Source organism: Schistocerca americana, chromosome X (genome assembly GCF_021461395.2).
Source record: "Schistocerca americana isolate TAMUIC-IGC-003095 chromosome X, iqSchAmer2.1, whole genome shotgun sequence".
Classification (NCBI taxonomy): domain Eukaryota; kingdom Metazoa; phylum Arthropoda; class Insecta; order Orthoptera; family Acrididae; genus Schistocerca; species Schistocerca americana.
Genome location: NC_060130.1, coordinates 906,476,518 through 906,502,752, shown reverse-complemented (window position 1 = coordinate 906,502,752; position 26,235 = coordinate 906,476,518). Strand labels below are relative to the sequence as shown.

Genomic DNA, 26,235 nt, shown 5'->3' with positions numbered 1-26,235 from the left:
TTGAGGGTAATTTCAGGACTATGCAATAATGGGACAGAATCCTCTAACCTAATGTTGAGTTCTACCGTAACACTTCAGAGACGGATTCATATTTCCAGATAACACATGGAGCACACTGAATTCATTCTGTGAACACTTCCAGGAGGCTCGATGTAATATATTACAGGAATCACCCTTACAGGCTGAATAAATTTAGGGGTCACCTCCTGAGTGAGACAGACTTTAGCAGCATTGACTATTCCACCTTGCTGTCAGCACACCAAGGAGGAACTAAACACATTACAGTGCATAGTGTGACAACACAGGATTACATGTTACCTAGCAGGAGATTTGGATTTCAGAGAGATGTATTTTCAAACAAATCACAAAAATAGTGACGTTCTCAGCTACAAAACTAGAAAATTACCTCTGTTACTAATCACTCTGTGATTCATTGCCAAATACCACAATGTCTGACAGGTAGCAAAGCAAATTTTAAATCTAATCTGATATCAGTTCTTCTGGACAACTTCTCTTATTCCATAACAAATATTTAAATAAATACTGTTGGGAATGTAGTACAGTAGAAATAACATTTTGGCAAAATGTAAGCTTCCTTTAAATTTAATTGAAGGTTCCACATATAATTGATCTTTGATGCTATTTAGTCATTATTTTCACTGAAAAGCATGGTGGTGTTTGAAGGTACAACAGAACACTCAGCTTCTTGGTAAATTTATAATGCTGTTATTACAGCATGTGTATCTGATTTCTCTTTCTATGCTGTAGGGCACACACATTGCAATATGTCTTTTATAATATATTGGAATTTAAGAAGTTTTGTTTCTTCACATAGATATTCCGAAAATGAATATTTTCTACGTGCAAGTTTTTACTTCAGATCTTAAGTTTTGTCTGGAACCTCTCAACCAATGTCACCACACAGCCTGAAGGAGACATATTCCTTCCCTATAGCTAATAATATTGACACACATGGAACGGTTTGTTGCCCATCATACAGTTAAGAGTTGTTCAGATAATGGTACATCCCAGATGAAACACCAGGACCCTGGTATTTTTCCTCTATGAAATGTCAGGTTTACAATTACAGCTGAACAGCTTTTAGTTCGTAGTGATGCAGTGGTGCACTGCCTTTAGTAGAGCAGCAGCAGCGGCAGCATATAATCATCATCATCATCATCATCATCATCATCAACCTATAAAACTTTATGATATTGTTGCCTAAATGACAGGTGCATGCTTTACAGTATGTATCAATTACCATTACTCACATTGTTCTCAAAAATACTTACATTTATTCCTGGGAATGGAGTCACTTCTGATCCTGTTGCAATAATTATATTTTTGGCTTTCACAATTTCTGTAGAGTTGTCCGCTTTTATCACAGTAACTTCATTTTGTCCAGTTATTTTCCCATGCCCACTCAGTAACTGAACCTGGAAAGCCAAGCTTTCACAAGTCAGTTAAGACACTGGGTAACATTAAAATTTTAAGAGAAAACATTTCTGCAAATTTTGAATTATTTTATGCTATAAATATGACCTACATACCTTGTTTTGCTTGAATAAGTGAGCAATACCTCCTGTTAGAGCTTTCACAGCAGTACTCTTAGCTTCCATCATTTTTGGTAAATTCAGTTTCAAGTTAGATACTGGAAGTAAAAGACGTAAAACATAACAAAAGCATGAAATATAATGTAGCCTAACTGATAATCTGCAGTAACTTGTACAATAATCCCCTACACTTGACTATATAGAAGAATATTGTAGTGATAAAAAGTTATTACTTGTACTCTCACGATATATTTTTTGCAGATTCTTTTCATTAAAAAATTTAACAATATTGGTTTCATAAAATTATGATAAATGAGGAGAATATTAAAACAAATAAACACCTCTAAAAGACAGGAGGTAGAAAACAACTTTTACATAGGAAAACTGACAAAAAAACAGTAAAACTAAATGATTCAGTGTTCCAGCACAAACGAGGAACCGTGTATGAAGTGCAAAAATGCTGATACTATAAATTTACACTGAAGAACCGAAGAAACTGGTACACCAGCCTAATATTGTGTAGGACCCCCACGAGCACGCAGAAGTGTCACAACACGATGTGGCATGGACTTGATTAATGTCTGAAATAGTGCTGGAGGGAACTGACACCATGAATCTTGCAGAGCTGTCCATAAATCTGTAAGAGTGCAAGGCATCCCAGATGTGCTCAATAATGTTCACGTCTGGGGAGTTTGGCGGCCAGCGGAAGTTTTTAAACTCAGAAGTGTGTGGAGTGTTGCATTGTCCTGCTGGAATTGTCCAAATCTGTTGGAATGCACAATGGACATGAATGGATGCAGGTGATCAGACAGGATGGTTCAAATGGCTCTAAGCACTATGGGACTTAACATCTGAGGTCATCAGTCCCCTAGACTTAGAACTACTTAAACCTAACTAACCTAAGGACATCACACACATCCATGCTCGAGGCAGGATTCGAATGTGCGACCGCAGCAAAAGCCTAGAATCACTCAGCCACAGCGGCCGGCTCAGACAGGATGCTTACGTGTCATCTGTCAGAGTTGTATCTACACATACCAGGGGACCCATATCACTCCAACTGCACATGCCTCACACCATTACAGAGTCTCCACCAACTAGAACAGTCCCCTGCTGACATGAGATCGCGTATATACCTGTACACGTCCATCTGCTCCACACAATTTGAAACGAGACTAGTCTGCTCCGGCAGCATGTTTCCAGTCCAGTGTTGACAGGCCTAGGTGAGGCGTAAAGCTTTGTATCGTACAGTTATTGAGGGTACACAAGTCAGCCTTCTGCTACAAATGCCCATATCAATGATGTTGAATGGTTCACACGCTGACACTTGCTGATGGCCCAGCATTGAAATCTGCGGCAAACTTGCAGAAGCGTTGCACTTCTGTCATGTTGAATGATCCTCTTCAGTTGTCATTGGTCCCGTTCTTGCAGGATATTTTTTGGCTGCAGTGACGTCGCAGCTTTGATGTTTTACTGGATTCCTGATAGCCATGATACACTCGTGAAATGGTCATACGGGAAAATCTCCACTGCATTACTACCTCTGAGGTGCTGAGTCCCATTGCTTATGCGCCAACTAGAATGCCACCTTCAAACTCACTTAAATCTTGATAAACTGTCATTGTAGCAGCAGTAACCGATCTAACCAACTGTGCCAGACACTTTTTGTCTTATATAGGTGTTGCCGACCGCAGAACCGTATTCTGCCTGTTTATATATCTCTGTATTTGAATATGCATGCCTTTGGGACTTCAGAGAATATGACTTGCTGAAACAGTGATCTGCTGTTTAGAGAATCATACTGGGTTAGGAAACACTGTAACATCTCGGTAACCTTTCCAGACAGTCAACTTCAGTGTGGTCATAATGTGAGCCTCCTGGAGGGCTTTTCCAGGGAATGAGATGCCAGCAGTATCAGTGCTGATCTCAGTGGATCAAAGAAGGATGCACATTCACATTTCTATTGAAACTTCCTGGCAGATTAAAACTGTGTGCCCGACCGAGACTCGAACTCGGGACCTTCGGTAACTCAGTTGGTAGAGCACTTGCCCGCGAAAGGCAAAGGTCCCGAGTTCGAGTCTCGGTCGGGCACACAGTTTTAATCTGCCAGGAAGTTTCATATCAGCGCGCACTCCGCTGCAGAGTGAAAATCTCATTCTGGAAACATCCCCCAGGCTGTGGCTAAGCCATGTCTCTGCAATATCCTTTCTTTCAGGGGTGCTAGTTCTGCAAGGTTCGCAGGAGAGCTTCTGTAAAGTTTGGAAGGTAAGAGACGAGGCACTGGCAGAAGTAAAGCTGTGAGTACCGGGCGTGAGTCGTGCTTCGGTAGCTCAGTCGGTAGAGCACTTGCCCGCGAAAGGCAAATGTCCCGAGTTCGAGTCTCGGTCGGGCACACAGTTTTAATCTGCCAGGAAGTTTCATATCAGCGCACACTCCGCTGCAGAGTGAAAATCTCATTCTGGGCACATTTCTATTGTTGCACCATATAGCAGCCACTTATCACATGGTGAATAGAGCACAAAACCAGTGTCAGCTGGAACCATCCTAAACTATTTGTTGGATTCTATGCTATGCATGTGGGGGCCATTCACTTTGCTTCCTCTTACATTTTATAACCATGTAGCTTGCCTCTTATGGTGTAGTGAAAGACAGGAAGGGAAAAACTCTAAGTAATGAGAACAGATCCTGCATTGGCCTCTGACTTTCATTTAAGTATGTGGCATGGATACAGAGTGCAGAAACTATCATACTGCATGTGACAACTTTGGGCATCAACCAACACCTCTCTAATATATTTACTGACACATATGGTCACAAGATCTATCACTAACTTACCACCTGTAATGCATTATGGGGTGGCATTTGGTACAGTCTAGGCTGCATTCTCGACAAATTGTGACAGTAGGTGGCAGTAGGGTGGAAAACTATCACCAACCACACGCAATTACGAATACACACAGTATGTGAACCAAACTTCATTTAGGGCCTTTGCTTCAGTGTGTGCATTTTTCCACTGTCATATACGTTCCTTTCTCCCTTAGAGACAGATTATTGGAGAATAAAAGTATACCTACACATTGATGATGATGGGATTACAAAACAGTATCATGTCATTCACCTTAAGTGATCATGGGAAGAAATGAAAAGCCTAATCATGAAAACAAGCAAGGTATTTTAATATTTCTCCTGTCACATATGAGGCCAATGTAGTGTTGAATCATCACATCACTGTTAAGTACCTACAAACAATGACTATCCATGCATTTTTTTTTTCTCTTTTTGCTAAACATGCGGAAGCTTCTGTCAGTGTACCACACATCACAAAAGAACATGTCTTTTGTCAGACAGATGCTCACTGTAGTAGTCACTGGTGCAATTGCGCGTTATTTTTTAAGTTGTACCATAATTTATTATATTGTGCAGAAGGAAAAAAGGGAAGATTAGGGTTTAACATCTTGTTGACAATGGAGTTATTAGGGGTCAAGCCAAGACAGGACCAGAACGGAAAACAGTCATGTCCTAAAGGAACCATTCCAGCATTCAACTTAATCTCATTAACAGAAAATCAAAAAAATCCGGATGATCAAATGGGAATTTGAGCCCCTCTCTACTGAAATACAAGTCCAATGCCTTAATCTCTGTACTGCCTCACTTCATGCATGCAGATGGAAACTATTTTTGGGTCACTGTAGTGATATTACAGCCATCCATAGTAATGAAACTACTCTCTCACACAAGATAAATACAGTAAAACCTTACTAATCCATTCACTATGGGAAATGGAGCATGGTCGGAATGCAAAAAAGGTCAGATTATCAGAGGAATATTTTTGTTGTCCCATAACATCAGAGTGCAGTACAGCACAGCACAACTTTAATGTTCAACTGGAAATACTATCCAAAGTATTGTTTCATGTTAAAACAGTAACAAAATTAAAAGAAAAAATTCACATGCTAAAATCTAACACGAAAGTGTAATGTACTGTTACTGTGAGTGAAAGTTTAACATCTCTACATACCTTATTGCAGTACTGCAATTGATTTGCATGTAACTGTTTAAAACATGAAAAGATCAAAAGGAAAAAAAAGCTCTCATTTTAAGCAGGGTGAAAAAAATTGCAATGTCTTTATGCTCAGCAGACAACAGCTTTGATTTTGCCTCAATGTCCTGCCTTATTAATCCACAAAACGTTTATTGTGGCAAACCTAGAACTTTGTTCGATGTATTGAAGGGCTATATCAAATGTATTTCTAGCATCTGTATGTGAAACTCAAGTCGTAGGTTCATTGTCTTTGGTGTCATCACCCTTTCGTTCATTCTCATTGGTTGTTTGAGTTATAGCGCCAGTGAGTTGGTTGTCAGTTAATTCTGCTTTTGTTGTGCAGCCAGCATCAGCTGTAATGCTCCATTCACTCAATGTCGACTTACGAAGACAGCATCGCAAGTTTACATTTAACTGGTGCCATAATTTAGTTTTACATACTTTAATATGTATGAAGAACACTGTCACTAATTTATAAAAGAATGTGTACACAATAAGACCTTTTGATCGACTTAGAAACAAGTTATTTCATACTAAATGTGATCAAACTATCACACCTAGCAACGGTCAACTGTCTTACTGATCCATATCACAAACAATGAGCCATCTAAAAGTAATGTCCTGACTGTAGCAGCAGCCTGTGTAGATAAACACACAGGAAATGAGATAGTCGGACTCAGTGGGCAGTTAGACCATCTCAGGTCAGATCAGCAAAGTTCTAGTGTATGTGAGGATTTTGTGCCACCACAAGACTGTGTAACTTACAAGAGATCTCAACTTGTGTTTCTGTTCTGTCAGCCCTTTATCATTTAAATTTTGTGTAATTTAATTTGTGAAATGAATAACTGCATGTTCTGTGGAGATATTCTTATGAAATCCAAATTGAGTGTGACTAAGTATTTTATTTTGAGAGGTATGTGTGTGTTTCTTGCATGCACAAGCTTTTCCAGTACGTACGATGTGGTGGTAAGTATTAAGACAGGTTGGTAATTATTAATATCTGTCTCACTACTTTGCTTCTAAAGGAGACTGACAATAAGATATTTCATTCAGTCCATCTGGATGTAGCCCCTATGATAAGCTATGTATTGCACATGTGACTGAATGTGTTGCAGATGTGTGACCTTGCTGCTAGCATGTATTGTACTGCTTTATCCCTTGAACAGTCTATGACAATTTACTGAGGTTCTTCACGGAAGTTATTGATTTTAATTTTAGTATCTCAATTATTAATGTCTGAAATTTTTAATCACTTTTCTTAAGACAGCAGAAGTATTCCTTGTAATAAATAAGTGCTTTTTCCAGTCTGCTTGTCCTAACCAATTCATACAATTACCTTTCCTTTGTATGTACTATTTTGATTCCCTTTGTAAAGCAAGGTTTTCTGACGTCTTATTAGTGTCCTCTTGCAGATAGAAACCCATATATAAATACATGAAATTTGGGATGGGCATTGTCACATTATACATGTGTAGTCAGCTTCCTGTGGTGCTAAATTGAAGTTTCCTGTTGTCTGTTTATTAGTGACTGTTTTCCACAATACCACTTTATTGTAATCAGGTAAGTTATTTAGTATGATTAGTTGTGCATCATGGATAGGAAGGTCATTCACTAAGAGAGAAATATTTACACCATACCTACAAGTATGTTGTCTTTCAGTGTGCTTCTATCCTATGTAACTATGGTATGAAAATTAACAACAAAACATGGGTTATAAGTGTTAAGAAACATATCCAAATAATTTATTTTATCTGACTCTTTCAGGATACCTCCACACATGATCATTTGCTTTCTTTTGTCCACAACAAGGCATAACAATGACTCAAATCTGTCTAAGAATATTTGATAGTTTCCCAGGGGGGGATCTATATACTGTGATATTTACAAATGACTTTTCCAGTAACAGTAATTCACAAGCACAGGCTTCCAGCTGTTGACTTCAAGTTGAAACTACAGCTATAAATGGATTTGAACTTAATGTTATTTTTAACACATGACAACATCTGATTTCTCAGTATTTTGCACAGAAATGAGCTGCTAATTTATAGTCCTGGATGTTTAACATACAGACTCCTGTATGTACATGGAACTCTCGCAGGCATATTACATTAACTTTGTTTCTTAGTCTCTCAAATGCTAATACATCACAGTAAGATTAATTAAAAAAGTTTCTTCTGGGTGCACACTACAGTTTTCTGGACTTTTTCCAGACTAGTCTGTCTGAATGAGGTATTTACACAAAAAAGGCTGACCTCTCACACTTGTAATCACAGGAATTCTATCACTGGTGATGTCACCCCCTTATATTCTCAGCCAGTTGCTGCTATCGAGAGATGGGGATACAGAAGACATGGCTTAGAACTAACAAGGAGTGGAAGACAAATCATGTCAGCTAATCTTTCTCCCTCCTGTTACGGCGGAGACCATGTCTTCTGTATGCTTCATCTCCCAATAACAGCAACCAGCATGGAACCAAAGTGAGTCCCACCCTAAGTCAGCAGGAATCCTGTCAGTTGTTTTACAATGAAACTTTCTGGCAGATCAAAACTGTGTGCTGTACCGAGACTTGAACTTGTGATCTCCACCTTTTTCTGCAAGTTTCATATCAGTGTACACACTGATGCAGAGTGAAAATTTCATTCTGGATCTTTCACAATACCTATGATCGTATGGAAGTGAAACATGGACGATAACCAGTTTGGACAAGAAGAGAATAGAAGCTTTCGAAATGTGGTGCTACAGAAGAATGCTGAAGATAAGGTGGGTAGATCACGTAACTAATGAGGAGGTATTGAATAGGATTGGGGAGAAGAGACGTTTGTGGCACAACTTGACTAGAAGAAGGGATCGGTTGGTAGGACATGTTTTGAGGCATCAAGGGATCACAAATTTAGCATTGGAGGGCAGCGTGGAGGGTAAAAATCGTAGAGGGAGACCAAGAGATCAATACACTAAGCAGATTCAGAAGGATGTAGGTTGCAGTAGGTACTGGGAGATGAAGAAGCTTGCACAGGATAGAGTAGCATGGAGAGCTGCATCAAACCAGTCTCAGGACTGAAGGCCACAACAACAACAATGATCTGGTACCCATATCCTAGCTTTTCTTGCAAATGTCGGCCTACAACCCTCACATGAGTGTTCTACCTACCTTTCCTTCTTTGCACTGATCAACCTGATTTCCTTTTTCTACTAAATTAAGTTTTCATCCTTTCTCTCCTATTCTTACTGACTGCTGCACTTTTACTTTCTTCTACAGCTGACTAAGGCTCCTCCCTTCCAACATGTCTGTACTTTACTAATGGTAACAGAGCTATCTGAACTAACCCCTTTTTGCTCCTTCCCATTACATTTTTCAATACATCCCTTCCTCACTCAACTCCTCTAATTCAGTTTTTGCAGCCTCAATGTCTGCCTAAAGGGTACAAATCACCACCTCTTGAATCATGAAGATGAACGAGTTAACTGGTGGTGACATCCAACTGTGATTTAGTCTTTTTTTTATCTTGCTTTACTTAAGCCTGTATCTTGAGTTACTTTTGTGTATGCCTCATAATATGATTTAATTAAGTGTATGCATCATAGGGAGATTTAATTAAGTTTTCATTGTTTGTGAAATCTGTATATAAATATAAAGGAAATAATGTATGTTTTCACTACATCCATACAATGGAAATTATCTACAGATGAGTGACTCAATAAATGTATTCAAAAGAAGTTCCACATGAATCAACTACCATGACACACCATGTTTAGGAAAAGTTTCCACCAGTCAGTGATTAATTCAATAGAATGTGACTGTCCAGTAACTGGTTTCATGAAATACTTCTCAACATACACTTTTCAATAGCAACATGCACAAAATATTCTAATTTTTTCACTTATGTTAACTGTGTACATTATATTTTAAAACTTTTGTAATTCAAATGAATCCACAATGGTTGTTATGGACAAAACTTGTCTTAGCAAATGACAGATTTTTACATATACACACTTGCTGCTGTTACTGAAGTAGTTCTTTTTCATTACATTTACAAACAATGAAATAAAAAAAATAAAAAGTTACCTTCTACTCCTCTCTTCGCTAAGTCGCCTGAATGAGCCATATGATAGTAGTGTGAATTGTTTAACAAAGCTTTGGAAGGAATACAACCAACATTCAGGCATGTTCCTCCTAATGTATCATTCTTCTCTACACATACGGTCTGAAACAAAGGAATAAGTGAAACTTCAAACATGTATATGAAAGACATAGCTGTAGGTATGTAATATGAAAGATCTACAGTGAGAAACAGAAGCTTTCAAAACCATAAGTTTCCTTTGTCTACAGATGGTGAACAGTGACATGACAAGATTTTACAGACCTTTCAAAGGAGCATACAAAAAAAGCCACCAGGAAAGACAAAAAAGAAAGAGAGAGAGAGAGAGAGAGAGAGAGAGAGAGAGAGAGAGAGAGAGAGAGAGAGAGAGAGAGAGAAGGGATTTACAATGAAGTACAACATAAATGAATATAAAGCCTGACAAATTAGGGTAAATGTAATGAAGGACAGTTGATGAATAATTCACAATAACTAACTGCATATTGTGTGTTCATTTCAGCCTGTTTCACCATATACATGGTCTGTATCTTCCTTCTCACTAGAAGCACTTCACGGCTTTGCAATTGATGATGTTCTCTACAGTACAATTAGTTAGTACCCACAATTTTCTCTTATGTTTCCACTAAATTCATGGGTTTTGCCACATACTTAGGTTTTTCATATTCCCTTTCTATTACGTCTTCCTTTTCGTTTTCACCGACACTTTTATTCTTTCTTACCCGCTCTCTCTCTCTCTCCTACCAGTAAGTTTTCCACTTTTTACTTTTTTCCTAATGTGCTATTTTATTTGGCCTATCCTACATTTTTCTTTTTCTTTTGACACTTCTGCATTTAGGTATCTTTTATAACATTTATGTCTCAAATGTCTTCTTCCTTTTACTAATTTCTCTGCCACAGCAAAGGTTCAATTTCAGGATTTTTAATCTCTGCTTCAGCAAGCACTGGTTCCAAAACCTTAAACTCTTAGACCACCAGCACAGACACAACTGTTTCATCCTTAAAAGTAATTTCCATGTAATATGTGACCAAAAAAACTATCCCTGATATTCATTCGAACATTTGTTTTCAAAAGGTGAGACACTCATTCACTAATACGTTTTTGAACACCTTGTAACAGTTTCAGAGATTCATAACTATTTCTGTCAACAGTTAAAATATTCTGGATTACACATACGTTTTTTTCCACCCTCACTACAAAAACAGAAAAAATTTAACAATGTTGTAGAGAAGGAAAGTACATAACGACGTCAGAGCTATTTTGCTTAACTGACATTCCATGTCCCACTTGCCTCTAGACCAGGGCGGGCTACGGCATGCCAAACGTCACGCGTGCAGCATGTGCGGATCAAAACGTAACCTGTCACTTGGCTTTGCTCGATTCTTCTTTAGCATTCTGCAATTGGCACAAAACTCTTGAGTTCTGCAGAATCGTGGTGTCAGTGTTGTTTATCCTTTGTTATTTGTCCTTGACCTGAAGGACATTCACAGGTCCTGTGGCTGTTTGCACAGAAAACAGCAGTCTACTTATCTATTATCCCAAGCCTTTAAAATATATGCGAACAACAGAGATGAGAATTCTCAATTTGCACAAGTGACGGGTACTGCTTATTTGTTACAAAACAACATTATAGTACCATGCAGAAATAATTTAAACTTTTAGAAGACTATGAAAGAGCAAAAAATTACAATGAACGACAGACTGGATTTACTGTTCTGTGGACCAAGAAACACATTGTGATAAAAAAAAAAAAAGCATGGTGCACTTGAATAAACTGGTGGTACGAAAAATTTCTGAAGTCACACCAGTTATTCATTTTTCAGTTGCAACAGTTTCCAAAGGAAATGAATGAAGAGTACAGAGACTTCATACATTACTGCAAAGTACATTGGTTAAGTCAAGGGGCAAGCCTGAAATTATTATTTGACTTAAATCTTGCCATTGTTGAATTTATGAAGGAAAAAGAAGTGCAAGAATGAAAATTAGAATATCCAGAACGGATCGCAGACTTCGTATTTTAAGTGGACTTTACTGCGCACTGCCCACAAGACATTGCAAGGTAACTTCTTTTTGATTTGATGATGATGCATTTAAAAAGAAAATTGTGGTGTAGAAGGAACACAGTCTGACAAAGACAATCCAGTTCCCTAATCTCACTGGCGTTAAAGAAAGCATAAAGGGCGAAGATTTCATTGTGGCCTTGCAAGAATGACGATGATAGTCTTATGAAGGCTTTGAGGACACTGTCAATCTTACAACTGTTGTTGCTGTAGTTTTTATTGGTCCTGTTATCTACAAAGCAGCTTATGCATAAGACATTGAACAAGTCAAGTTATAAATATATGATGTTCCATACTCCAAGGAGCGTAGGGGTCGATGCAGGAAACCCGCATCACTGTACTAGGCAAGGTCCTAGCGGAGGTGGTTTGCCATTGCCTTCCTCCGACCGTAATGAGGATGAACGATGATGATGAAGACGACACAACAACACCCAGTCATCTCGAGGCAGGGAAAATCCCTGACCCTGCCAGGAATCGAACCCAGGACCCCGTGTGCAAGAAGCGAGAATGCTACCACAAGACCACGAGCTGCAGACATAAGTATTTATATAACGCACACTTCATAAATTTAAATATTCTTCAATGAATATAAGCAGTGATGCTGTAAATATGACTTTAGAGATTTTCCAAAGGTACTGACCTCAGTAATAGCTTTTATGTTTTCAAGGAGTTTGTTATAAAGCTTAACTCCCATGTGAAAAGTACCTTTTTAGCACAGAGCTGTGGTGATTTGGGTCATATGTAAGTTTCTATTTTGTCTGGTAAAGTGATCATGTATACCACAGTTATTTTGCAGTCTGCAGTGCTTACCTATTACATTTATTTTAAAGAATAAAAGGGTTTCCATAATGTATACACATGGTAATGGAGGAATACCTGATTTCTTAAACAAAGGTTTACAAGAGTCTCTAGGCTTGCACCCAAGCCCTTTTTTTGTTTAAAAGTGCTGTTAGCCATTTTAGACTTTCCCCAGAAGGATAGCCCATATCTAAGACGAGAATGAAAGCAGGCATGATATTCATGCATTACTGTTTTCTCACTACAGCATGATTTTAGTGAGCAAAGAAGGTAACATGTTTTGTTCAGTTCTGTATTGAGATATTCAATATATTATTCCATTTGATGTTGCTCAGCAACCAAAGTCCTAAGAATTTGGTTTCAGTACTGTTACCAACTTGTTCGACATTGATAGAGACCTGTAGTAGTTCCATCTGCCTTTTTTTTCTTCATTTGTTGTCCTTGGTGTCGATGTACCGCGTTGCTACACTGGCTGAAAAATGGGTTGCGAATTCCAACACCGACTACTGTAAATAATGTAGCCAACTGGTGCACAGTTGTGTTTCACAGTACTTTTATTTTACTTTTCACAACCCCCTAATAATATAGAGAGGTATATGTGGCCAGTGCACTATTGTTCTAAGTTCCAATAAGCCTCATTAATAGTTAGCAGGCGAACCATCCACATACTGCTACAACAGGTTACTGTTGAATGTCTATGAGCAGTAAAAGCCTAACCTCAAGTTTCACAGTTCTTGAAGAATAATCAGGTACATATGGAGAAGACACTGTCAGTGTTTTTACACACGGCCTAATTGTTTAACACTTATTCCACAGTTAATTTAAAGCATTATTATTGTTCTAACCAGCACAGGTTACTTGTCTGAAACTCGGCCATGGACTGACTGTCCCATGACCAAAAATCGGGCCCTTATATATCCTCACAATAATAGGTTCTGAAACTACACATTATTCGAAGTTTAACTACAGGAATTACAATTAAAACCTAACTCGTTAAATTAAATGAATACATCAAAAAATTTGTTCCTTTTAACAGTTTCTACAAGAGTTAGGCCGAATTATTTGTTTAAATCATGAAATTAACAACTATCGTTAGGCAAACAATATTTTTGACAAAATTTAATTACTTTGGCATTAATTAAGGGCTGGCTTTGCTAACACATTTTCAAGTAGAGCCAAATATATACTTTAAGATTACTAGCATTTCGTCTTCCAAATGTTTATAAGTATTACAGAATTCATATTTGTTTATATGTCAACAACACAATTTAAGTTACGAAATAATTACTGATTTCACCCTATACCAAAAGATACGAACTAGGAATAGTCAAAATAAATTAGAAAAGCAATTACATACATAAAAATAAGCACAGAATTTGATCTGGTGTTATATTCTTTAAAATATTAAAAAATAAAGAGAACTAAGAATGTCTATGTTCATTAAGACTGTCAAAATTTATGGGGAGCCATTTGAGAACATTGTTTCAGAGGGAAAAACATCTGTGACATACTGATCCCACTTGTAAGAAGAAGAAGAATGAATTATCATGCACCACTACTTTGAATTATGGAAGCTACTTTCCTCAGAAACCATAAAATTTAATGTCACATGACCACAAAAGAGTAAACTTAATATTTTACACTAAATTTTACCTTCATGCCCAGCTGAGCTGATTTTATGGCTGCCACATAGCCACCCGGCCCTGACCCAATAACTGCAACATCTGCTTCATGGGATGCTGCATATTGTCGCTGTTGTATGCAAGTTAACAGGGGGCTGATGTTTGGAGCACGTTGTACATTTGAAGGCTGAAAAAACACATTGTCAAAATTTACACTGCAGATCTTCAGTAACACAAGAATATAAATAAATAAATTATATTATAACTGGTGATTTAGAAATATCAATCAATACAAAAGTATTAAAAAATGGGGTTAGTAAGCAATGTGATACCTCATTGATGACACCATTAACACTGTAGAGATTCAAGCCTGAAGGAATGACCAATGGATGACATCACTGACAACATGAGAACATTAGCAATAACGTAACCTGACAAATTACAGCGAACTTACTGGAATAAGGTGTTATGGAAAGGAATGTTCTTATTAATGCCTTCAAACATGTCAAAATTTGAAATCAGATCACTATGGGTAGACTTATCAACAGCAAGCTTGGAGTGTGAAGTATGTAATTATGTAAAGAAAAAGACTTTCATGGGATTACCAAAAGTTGTGATTCTACCCAACTACTTTGACCCATGGCATCATCTAGATGACAGACAGCCCTATTTGATGCACATACAATATGGCGAAAATGATGCCACTCATTACACCAGCAAACCAACTTAAACAACAGGCAAAATATTAAATGCCACCAATAAAATGAAACTAACGGGACAACCATGGGAAGTAGGAGATAAGGGTGGGTAGAAACTAAATACATGACAATAACACCACCAACAGTGATATTACCCAAAACTACAGCACATGAAACTCAACATTCAAAAAACACTGGGAAACATTGGTATCATAAATTTTGCTTGACCTCTATGGTTCAAATAAAGTCTGTGGTGTGCTCATGTTATAGTTACCATTGATGCAACAACAATTGCTGCATTAAGGAGTGGAACCTCAATACCAGGAACCTACACACAACTCCAAAACCAGATACAAGCTTCATTTGCCTATATGGCAGCTACCTGATGCCTGCAGGGAAAAAAGAACAATGCATGCAAATTGTCGCATCTCTTATCCAAACCTTCACTCACCCTATCTGCCTAAAATGAAGCCCACAGGACAATACAGCAAAACTCACACATCTAATACAAAACATAGCCCAACCAATAATGGTAAACTAATATCAATGATACCTACCAACTACAGACAACCAATTATCAAACACGAATATGAAACCTCAAAATTAATGAGATCTTCCATCACTACCAATTTCGACAAAAAAGAAAATTGTCTGCAAAGAACCCAAATAATTTTAGGAACTTTATCATAGACACCATATCTTTACCCATTGCAAGAAGCAATTACCAGATATAGAGGAATTTTCAATACAAGTCAGCCACACACAAAATGTGACAAATGCAGTAAACAATATCTCACAATTAAGTGTCTGGATGACGGTTCATTGAACCCTGTTCAAGTTATTTCTCTACCATTCCATTCTCGAACAGAGCGTGGGAAAAACGAATGCTTAAATCTTTTCTGTGCAAGCTTCAATTTCTTCTTCACTATGTAGGTGGCAGCCAACAAAATATTTCCACACTATGAGGAAGAAACTGGTGACTGAAATTTCATGAAAACAAGCTGCCCCACCGAAAAATGCCTTTGTTTCAATGATTGCTACCCCAACACATGTATGATATCTGTGGCGCTCTCTCCCCTATTTTCTGAACTTTTTGAACATCCTCCATCGATCCTATGTGATGCAGATCCCATGCAGCACAGCAATACTCCAGAAGAGGATGTACAAGCATAGTGTAGACAGTCTCTCTAATAGACCTGTTGCATTTTCTCAATGTTCTGCCAGTAAATTGTAGTCTCTGGTTTACTTCACCCACAACATTATCTATGTGATTGTTCCAATTTAAGTTATTCATAACCATAATACCTAAGTATTCAGTTGAATTTACAGCCTTTAGATTTGTGTGATTTATCATTTAGCTGAAATTTAACGGCTTCCTTTTAGTTCTCATGAGGGTGACTTCACACTTTTCTTTATTTAGAGTCAATTGCCACTTTCCGCATCATACAGGTATCTTGTCAAAATCATTTTGTAATTTGTTTTGATCTGATGATTTTATAGGACAGTAAATGACAGCATCTTCAGCAAACAATCTAAGAGGGCTACTCATATTATCTCTTAATCATTTATATAGGTCATGAACAGCAGAGCACCTATGACACTTCGTTTGGGAACGGCAGATATTACTTCTGTATTACTTGATTACTTTCTGTCAATTACTATGAACTGTGTGACCTTTCTGATAGGAAATCATAAAACCAGTTGACAACTGAGGTGACAGTCCACATGCATGCAATTTGACTAGAAATCACTTGAGGTACGATGTCAAAAGCCTTCTCGAAGTCTAAAAATTTGGAATAAATTTGACACCCCCTGTCAACACTCATTACTTTATGAGAATAAAGAGCTACTTGTGTTTCACAAGAACTATATTTTCTGAATCCTTGTTAGCTGTTTGTCAATAAACCGTTTTCTTCGAGATAACCCAATGTTATACACAGTTTATGTTCCAAAATCTTACTGCAAATTGACATATGGGTCTGTAATTTAGTGGATTATTCCCATTTCCCTTCTTGAGTACTTGTGTTGACTTGTGCAACTTTCCAGTCTTTGGGTAGAAATCTTTAAATGAGCGATCGGTTGTATATGATTGCTAAATATGAAGCTATTGCACTGGCACACACAGAGGAATGTGACTGGTATACAATCAGGACAGGAGGCCTTTTCTTTCTTAAGTGATTTAAGCAGCTTTTCTACATCAAGGATATCTATTTCTAAGTTGCTCATGTCAGCAGTTGTTGGTTCAAATACTGGAACATTTACTCAGTCTTTTTTTGGTAAAAAACTGTATTTAGTAACTCTGCTTAGTAGCGCTATCATCAATAACATCACCATTGTTATCAAGCATTGAAAGTACTGATTGTGTGTTTCTGCTGGTGTACTCTACATACGACCCAAATCTCTTTGGATTTTCTGCCAGATTTTGAGACAGAGTTTCATTGTGGAAAGTATAAGAAGCATCTCACACTTAAGTTTTCACTACACTTTGAGTTTCTGTAAAATGTTATCAATCTTGGGGTTTTTTCAATCTCTTACAATTGGCATACTTTTTTCGTCGCTTTTACAGCAGTGTTTTGAACTGTTTAGTGCACCTTTGGGGATTAGTACCATCTCTCATTCGTTTATTTGGTATACACTGACCACCCAGAACATTATGACCAATGACCTACTATCGATATAAATCCATCCAGGCGATAACAGAGTCACCTGGTAAGGAATGACTGCTTGCCAGATACATGCATGGTGCATGCAGTGTCAGTAAGCATGCTGTCCTTGGGTAGAATGGGGAAGGCACGTGACCAGAGTTTGACCAAAGGCACACTGAGATGGCCCGGAGACTCAGCATGAGCATTTCAAAAACAGCACGACTTGTTGGGTGTTCGAGGAGCGCTGTGATGTCTTCAACATGTGGCAAAACCAGGGTGAAACCATGTCCAGGTGTTGTGGGATTGCATGGCCACTCATTACAGATGTATGACATCATCGGCTGGGGAGACTAGTAATACAAGACAAGTGGTGAACTGTGGCGATACTAACATCAGACTTTAATTCTGGGCAGAGTACAAGTGTGTGTGAATGCTCAGTGCACCGAACACTCCCAACGGTAAGCCTCTTCAGCCAATGACCCATGTATGTGCCAATGTTAACACCACGACATCGGCAACTATGACTGAATCGGGCATGTGACTATCAGTACTGGATGTTGGCACAGTAGCAGAGCATTGGGTGGTCTGATGAAACCCAATACATCCTTCATCATGCTGATGGGAGGGTGCAAATCTGTCTTCTTCCAGGGGAACAGCCTCATGTTACCTGCACTGCAGGATGAAGACAGGCTGGTGGCAGTTCCAATATGCTTTGGGGAACATTCACACTGGCATCCTTGGGTCCAGGAACTTGTGCAAGACAACATGACAGCCAAGGAGTATTGTACATTGGTTGCAGACCACATACACCCCTTCACGACTATCACATTTTCCGAAGGCAGTGGCATTTTTCAACAAGATAATGCGCCATGTCACAAGGTCATGGGTGTGATGGAGTGGTTCGAGGGGCACAGTGGCAGTTTCAGTTGATATCCTGGCCCCCAAAATTGCCAGATCTGAACCTGATCAAACATAACTCAGATATAATTGAACGTGTCATCAGAGCTCGTCATCTCCTCTCTGGAATTTACGGGCATTAGGTGATTGTGTGGGCAGATGTGGTGCCTACTCCCCCCCAATGACCTCCAAAGCCTCATTGCTTCGACGTCATGCCCCTGTTATCTGCGCCAAAGATTAGGTAGGTATTCGTCTCTCAACAGCTGTCGATACTACTACTTTGAATTTAAACCACATCTGGTCTATCCTTACACATTCAGATTGGAAGGAGTGGAGGCTGTTTCTTGGGGAGACATCAAGCGGATTTTTATCTGCTTTTTTTTTAAACAGATGTATTTTGTGTTTTTTTGATGGGTTTGAACATTATGGTATTCAGTCACGCTACAACCACCTTGCGTACACCAATCCCTGTATTCATCATGATGCTCCCTATAGAGTCAAGATTATTTGTTGCTTAGAGGTCACCCATGTTTTCACAAACATTTACACTTCGAGCAGTCTGAACCAATGTTCAAAATAATTTTCTGAGCGCATTTAGAACCATTCTAGATGACATTTTATGTCTACGTCAGACCTTAAACATGTATTTTCACCAACATATCAAGGGAAGATTGAAGACACCACCAACAACTATAATAGTATGATTAGGGTGCCTATCAGAAATGAAATTCAAGTTTTCCTTGCACTGTTCAGCAACTATCATGTAACTCGAAAGGGGAGGGGGGGGGGGTTTGTCAGTAAAATTAATCAATTATTAATTTATTCTGGTTGTCAAGTATATCGTTTGCTCATAGTAATTCATACATGGCTCCTGGCGACTTGGGTCATGATATTGCCAATTTTTTCACACATGCTAAGGTACAGACCAGTCTGTCACCATAACTAGTTTTAGTACTATCACATTCTGTCGCTTTGCCGGCTCACAAACTGTTACAGCTTCCAACCTATCCTATACCTCAGGCTAACCTACAGATCAGTGTGTCACCACAGCCAGTTTTATTTTGTTATTGCTTTCAAATGTGTTAGTTTCACCAGCCGACAACATAACTGTGAATATGTGCACCAAAAGGTGACATGACAGCAGCTGTTCACATTGCATCACTGACCAAAGACAACAAACCTGATCTAACATGCTTCTTGACCTGCAATGACCTGCTCTTAAATTTCTGTGTTGTATCCATTACTGGCAAAAGAAGAGAAACACTGTTAAATTCCTGAACATAAGAAACACAGCACTAATAATATCAAACATACGTACAAATCCATCACCTGCTATAGGCAAAACAAAGTAACTAACCAGCACAGCAACACTCTTATAATGACCTCCTCACACACTCTACCATAAAATGACTCACTAAGATACCTAACAACTTTTAAAGAAACATTCAACACAAGAGAATGCCAACAAATACCACAAAATAATATCTGCAAACATGTCATGACTAACACTGTGCACGAAGACGTGACAACACAGTAGTTACATCAGGAGTCAAATCAGAGAGGCTGAATCGCATATTCATTGACTTAAGCCACCACCCATAAGAACTGAACAATATATTGTAAACGGAACACATCAGCATAATATACAACTGAAACATATGAATATAAACATTGAAGACATCTATGCAACACGTATCATCAGACTTCAATGAATATATCATTGGCCAATCTAGTTTGCTAGAACCACAAATTGCACATTTTACCCAACATTTACTTCATATAATTTTACAGTAATTTAAGAGGCTCACATTTGTATGAGAAATGTATAACAACTCTGCCAGAGTGTGTTTTAAAGCACTGCCCCTGTATCTGTCCAAACACAATAACAAATGTTTTTTTCCTTATACACAAAATAAGAAACTGCTTATGCTACAGCAAATGGTACCTCTTAACACTCTTTTAGTCATATCTGTGTCCCCTTTACTTTAGCACTTGTGTACCACACTTTCATAATGAATGAGAGCTTTAAGGAAAGTGGAATGAGTTAAATTACACATTAACTAGCAGTAGCAGCCACCACATGCAGCTACTGTTTAGTGTACCAACAACAAATTATGACTAGTGTTACTCTACTCACATTGATATAAAAAAGAGAAGCAGTACTATGAAAAAAAAACCTACTCTTCCTCTTACAGCACACAGCTGTAGCTTTTATCTAATGCTCCATACTTAGCATTTATTAATATTTCCAACATGAAATCGGGGTAGGACCAGCATTATTGTAATTCTCTTACAGTCTCCTTTTATTAAACTAGTGACTAGTTTTGAACTAACAATGCTTGGTTAGGTGTCAATCAGTTCACACCCAAGTAATTCACATTACACACAGTCACAGGGGAGCCGGACCAGTTTCGCAATACAGACATTCATTAAGTGCAGTGAACTAGCATACACGTTTTTTTTTTCCAACTCCATATACTACTACAGTTGTCTATATACTGAAGAAGTAAAGAAATCAGTCACAGACTTTAGCAACAGAATACAGAACATATTTATAAACTCTAGACAGCAACACAGGTTACACAGAAGTTATTTTTACTTCTAGTATTGTGGTTGCTAATTTCAATGTTAATCCTGAAGTTCTTTACATGTTCGTAATCATCTCAGGGACCCTTACATGGATTCTGCAATGTACCACTCGCCTTTTTCATTACCATTGCTGTTAATTTTAGCATTAACTCCCCCCCCCCCCCCCGAACAAATTCACTCTGTAATTCTTTTTATAATGTGCGTAAGACCTCAAGTGTGGAAACGTTACTGTGATGGTTTGAAGAAACCCCGGGAGCTGTCTTTCACAATAATGAGACTAAATTCTAAATAGGACCATAGGGAGGAGGGGGGACACTCGACATCTCTCATTGTATTTATATACAATGACAAAAAGTTTAACAATTCCACTGATACTGACATGTTATTCCGCTTCTGCATTTATTTCTCCATAATAAAACAAGAGCCGCATAACAATGATCCTCTCACTTGCCTTCAGAGATACCACAGTATATTCACATTTAGCATTAAATTCATTTCACTTTAAAAAAACTTGAAGCTATCCTCAAACACTGACTAGCAATAACTGCTGATTTGGCTGCAGCTACCAATCTAAATAATACATGGCTACACATTTACTTCTTTATCTAATTTGATCACTTAATGTCAGTCCAGCACTAATTCTACTCTGACATGTGTAAAACATGATCAAATCAGTCTGGTTACAATTTCTGCAATACACAGTCCATTTATACACATGTGATTTAACCAGGTTTTTTGTTGTTTCATTAACCAACCACTGCAAGTACTATTTTCCTTGGCATTATAATGAGCAATGCCAAAGGCTACAAAATTTATCATTGCTCTTAAGAAATTCAGAAATCAGTATGCAGCTCTAATAGTGGACTGTGCTAAAGGGAGGTTGTGATCGTCAATAAAATGACAGCTAATGTGTGTTGCTCATGGCTAACAAAATTCATGTCAAGCATTTCTATCCTTTCAAACAAAACATGGCATAAACATACCATGTTCACCAAAAGCAGGTGTGCACCCTGCACACGGTGAAAGGTTCAGGACGTAACATCGGACATTTGAATATAAACTCAATTCAAAAGAGCCAAACCTTGAATAACATTAAAAAAACTGAAGCTTATTATGTACATCGTTTCTCTTCAATAGCAGACAAGAGCCAAACCTTGAATAACATTAAAAAAGCTGAAGCTTATTATGTACATAGTTTCTCTTCAATAGCAGACACCATCCGCAAAAATGACTGATTACAAGAGAGAGAAAAAAGGCTCGAGTTATGAAACGAGGCAGTACCATTATAGATCATCACAACAAGGGCCGATGTACCCTCATAATGCCTCTTTAAACTGACAACCAGCCACAATTTATTACTATGCAATAATGACACTTTTGCAGATTCTGCAACAGGAACATACAAATAACATTACAACTGTGATGAGCTTGAAAGCAATAATCTTTCCCTAGTGCATTTGTGATATAATTCTTATACGGAAAATATCTGTTTAACAACAGTAAAGTCTTCTACAGGATTAAAAATGTACGATTTGACAAACAGTAAAGTCACGCAAGTACTACCCGACTAATTAGTCACTAGTCGCTATTAAATGTAGGGTCACCATAAAATAGTATCTTTTACAGGAGGTTCAATCGTACGGAAAACATCGGTCACTATATTTTTCCACGAATACTGTCGGATATTACTGGGTTCTTCAAACTGAAGTAATCTGTTATGCTACTTCAGATGAGGCTACTTAGGTTCTGTGGCATCCCATAAGTTGGCTGAACGGTTAATACCTAAAACGTCTCTTATCCATTCAGCTGAACACATGTAAGTATGTTCTGTATATATCTCAAATGTATACACACTACGAAATTGCTGCGGTAGGAGCTGTATAGTGAACATTTAAGATTTTCTGCTAAGGTGGGACTGTGTCGTTAAATCGATTTCACTCGGTATTTAGGAACATATTGAATATTTCTTCGCAGTTCTGAGATATTGTCAGTAACGTGAAATAACACTCACAAACCTTTAATGAAGTCAATCTATACAGGGCACCTAAACTCATTATTTCTGCTGTCTCCTTCAGAGGTGTTATCAGGGCCCTGAAAACGGAAATTAAACCCTTCATTAAATTTTTATTCTTGCCAGTTACACATCCGAAAGCAAGAAATTTTAAAATCCTTCAACAAAACTAAAACTATACACATATTTAATACCACCTCTCTAACCTTCTCACCTTGTTCCACCCGGTCAGAGATTTCATAACCAAGCAAGACGCATATCGATGGTCTCATTTTCATTTCATGGATCGATGCTTTCCTTAGTTTCGAGATATTAACATTATTTATAAAACGCACATATTTATAATCACAGATAACATTAGCTAATTTTTGATTCACTCGTAGATTATTTACAAGAATGTCATTAGTCACGAACTTTTTTTGAATAGGACAATGTCTTTAATCGCATATCTTGCTGATGCTGTTACCCATTTCTATGTATTTGGACTGATTTATTTAAAAACATAGAGCTGTATGTTTCACTGCTGAACTCCATTACGGTTTGTTGTGCTGTTCTTGTTTTAATACTGTTTTTTGTCCAAAGTGTTTTGAAGCTTTTCATGTTGTATATTAATGACCTTACAGACATTATTACTAATACCCTTAATCTATCTGCTGAGTCATACAAAAAGATCTACACGTAGATGTAGAGCCTGTGATAATTCACGTCGTCGTTCGTTATATACGTTCAATATCCCCTTCTTCCAGGATTGGTCACATGGCTGATGTGTAAAGACCCATCCACATGCAATAATCTGTCAAATTAGTCAATAATGTAAAGCCACCCAGCTATGTACAAATAAAGCAAAGACAGAGGAAACGTAGTTTAATCTAAATGCACAAAAAGGAGAGAATCAAAGCTTCAAACAGTTGGGCCACGTAACAGATTAAAGACTATCATGGCTTGAATATATAAAATATCTGACTGGTCGACTTACATATGTGATTTCTAAGATATTCAAACAACAAAAAATGTTTTGTTCTCTGCTACTATGCATTCTTTATGTCAAAGCTGCAGTATGGGGTAACGTTATGGTGAAATTCACCAGGTACAAACTGCATTTTCAGATGGCAGAAAAAAGTGGTCAAATAAATTAAGTGATATGGTCCTAGAATATCTTGTAAGAAACACTTCAGTCATTTCAGTATGACGACTCTCCCAAGTCTTTATGTGTACAACTGCTTAATAAATGTAAAAGAAATTACAGAGAAATTTATGCCAAGAGTGAATGTACATAGGCTCAGTAGCAGAAACAGCTGCATACCAGACATAACATCAAAGGCTGTCACTACATCTGCATCTACATCAATACTCTGCAAACCACCGTGAGGTGCATGGCAGAGGGTATATCCGATTGTTCCAGTTATTTGGCGTTCTTGCTGTTCCAGTCACGTATGGACTGTGGAAAAAAGATTGTTTGAATGCCTCTGTGCATTCAGTAATAATTCTAATTTTATCCTCACGATCCCTATGTGAGTGATACATAGGGGATATAGTATATACCTAGAGTAAACATTTAAACCAGTTCTTGAAACTTTGTTAATAGACTTTCTTGGGATAGTTTAGTCCGTTTTCAAGAGTCTGCCAGTGCTGTTCCTTCAGTATCTCTGTGACACTCTCCCACAGATTAAACAAACCTGTAATCATTTGTGCTGCCCTTCTCCGTATACATTCAATATCTCCCATTAGTTCTATCTGGTATGGGTCCAACACACTTGGGCGATATTCTAGGATGGGTGGCACAAGTGATTTGTAAGCAACCACTTTTGTACACTGATTGCACTTCCCAGTATTCTATCAATAAACCGAAGTCTACGAGCTGCTTTACCCACAACAGAACATATGTGATCATTCCATTTCATATCCCTACAAAGTGTTACACCTAGGTTTTTGTATGAGTTGGCCGACTGGCTGATACTTAATAGCCACAAACATGTAAGTCTGAAGATGTATAATAAACAGCTATAATCAATAAAAACTCTCACTCTAAATAAATTTAAGGTAGTATTAAAGATATGGTTTAAAATATGGCGTATTATTCAGTGGAGAATACCTTCAAATTAACATGAAGGACATGTCTAATGAGAGAGAAAACCCTTATTACTAGTAAATAGGATTATCATAGCTGTGTAACCATTGTGTACACACTTTCTCATTCATATAAAATGTACAGGGTGGGCTATTGATAGTGACCGAGCCAAATATCTCACGAAATAAAAGTCAAACGAAAAAACTACAAGGATCGAAACTCGTCTAGCTTGAAGGAGGAAACCAGATAGTGCTATGGTTGGCCTGCTAGATGGTGCTGCCATAGGTCTAACGGATATCAACTACGTTTTTTAAAATAGGAACCCCCATTTTTTATTACATATTCGTGTAGTACGTAAAGAAATATGAATGTTTTAGTTGGACCACTTTTTTAACTCTGTGACTGATGACGCTATAATAGTCACAAACGTATAAGTACGTGGTATCATGTAACATTCCAGCAGTGCGGACGGTATTTGCTTCGTGATACATTACCCATGTTCAAATGGACCATTTACCAATTGCGGAAAAGGTCGATATCGTGTTGAGGTATGGCTATTGTGATCAAAATGCCCAACGGGCGTGTGCTATGTATGCTGCTCGGTATCCTGGACGACATCTTCCAAGTGTCCGTACCGTTCACCGGATAGTTATGTTATTTAAGGAAGCAGCAGGTGTTCAGCCACATGTGAAACGTCAACCACGACCTGCAACAAATGATGATGCCCAAGCAGGTGTTTTAGCTGCTATAGCGGCTAATCCGCACATCAGTAGCAGACAAATTGCGCGAGAATCGGGAACCTCATAAACGTCGGTGTTGAGAATGCTACATCAACATCGATTGCACCCGTATCATATTTCTATGCACCAAGAATTGCATGTCGACGACTCTGAACGTCGTGTACAGTTCTGCCACTGGGCACAAGAGATTCTTTGCACGCGTTCTATTTAGCGACGAAGCTTCATTCAGCAACAGGGGTAACGTAAACCGGCATAATATGCACTACTGGGCAACGTAAAATCCACGATGGCTGCGACAAGTGAAACATCAGCGACCTTGGCGGGTTAATGTATGGTGCGGCATTATGTGAGGAGGGATAATTGGCCCCCATTTTATCGATGACAGTCTAAATGGTGCAATGTATGCTGATTTCCTAC

At 38.1% G+C, this 26,235-nt stretch overlaps 1 protein-coding gene across 3 annotated transcripts in view; it reads right to left on the bottom strand.

Annotated features, from left to right (window-relative positions):
* LOC124556678 (dihydrolipoyl dehydrogenase, mitochondrial-like) overlaps nucleotides 1-23,287 on the bottom strand; it is a 57,198-nt gene extending 33,911 nt beyond the window's left edge. The window contains exons 1-6 of one of the 3 annotated variants that reach the window (XM_047130643.1): nucleotides 23,225-23,287; nucleotides 23,015-23,090; nucleotides 14,202-14,357; nucleotides 9,659-9,797; nucleotides 1,551-1,651; nucleotides 1,293-1,436 (exon numbers count right to left, since the gene is read on the bottom strand). In XM_047130643.1, coding sequence (XP_046986599.1) covers nucleotides 1,293-1,436; nucleotides 1,551-1,651; nucleotides 9,659-9,797; nucleotides 14,202-14,357; nucleotides 23,015-23,053 — 579 coding nt within the window. In that variant the 5' untranslated portion in view covers nucleotides 23,054-23,090; nucleotides 23,225-23,287. Of the gene's footprint in view, nucleotides 1-1,292; nucleotides 1,437-1,550; nucleotides 1,652-9,658; nucleotides 9,798-14,201; nucleotides 14,358-23,014; nucleotides 23,091-23,207 lie in introns of all 3 variants that reach the window. The other 2 variants (XM_047130645.1, XM_047130644.1) reach the window with 2 other exon arrangements.
* Nucleotides 23,288-26,235: the final 2,948 nt, after the last annotated feature.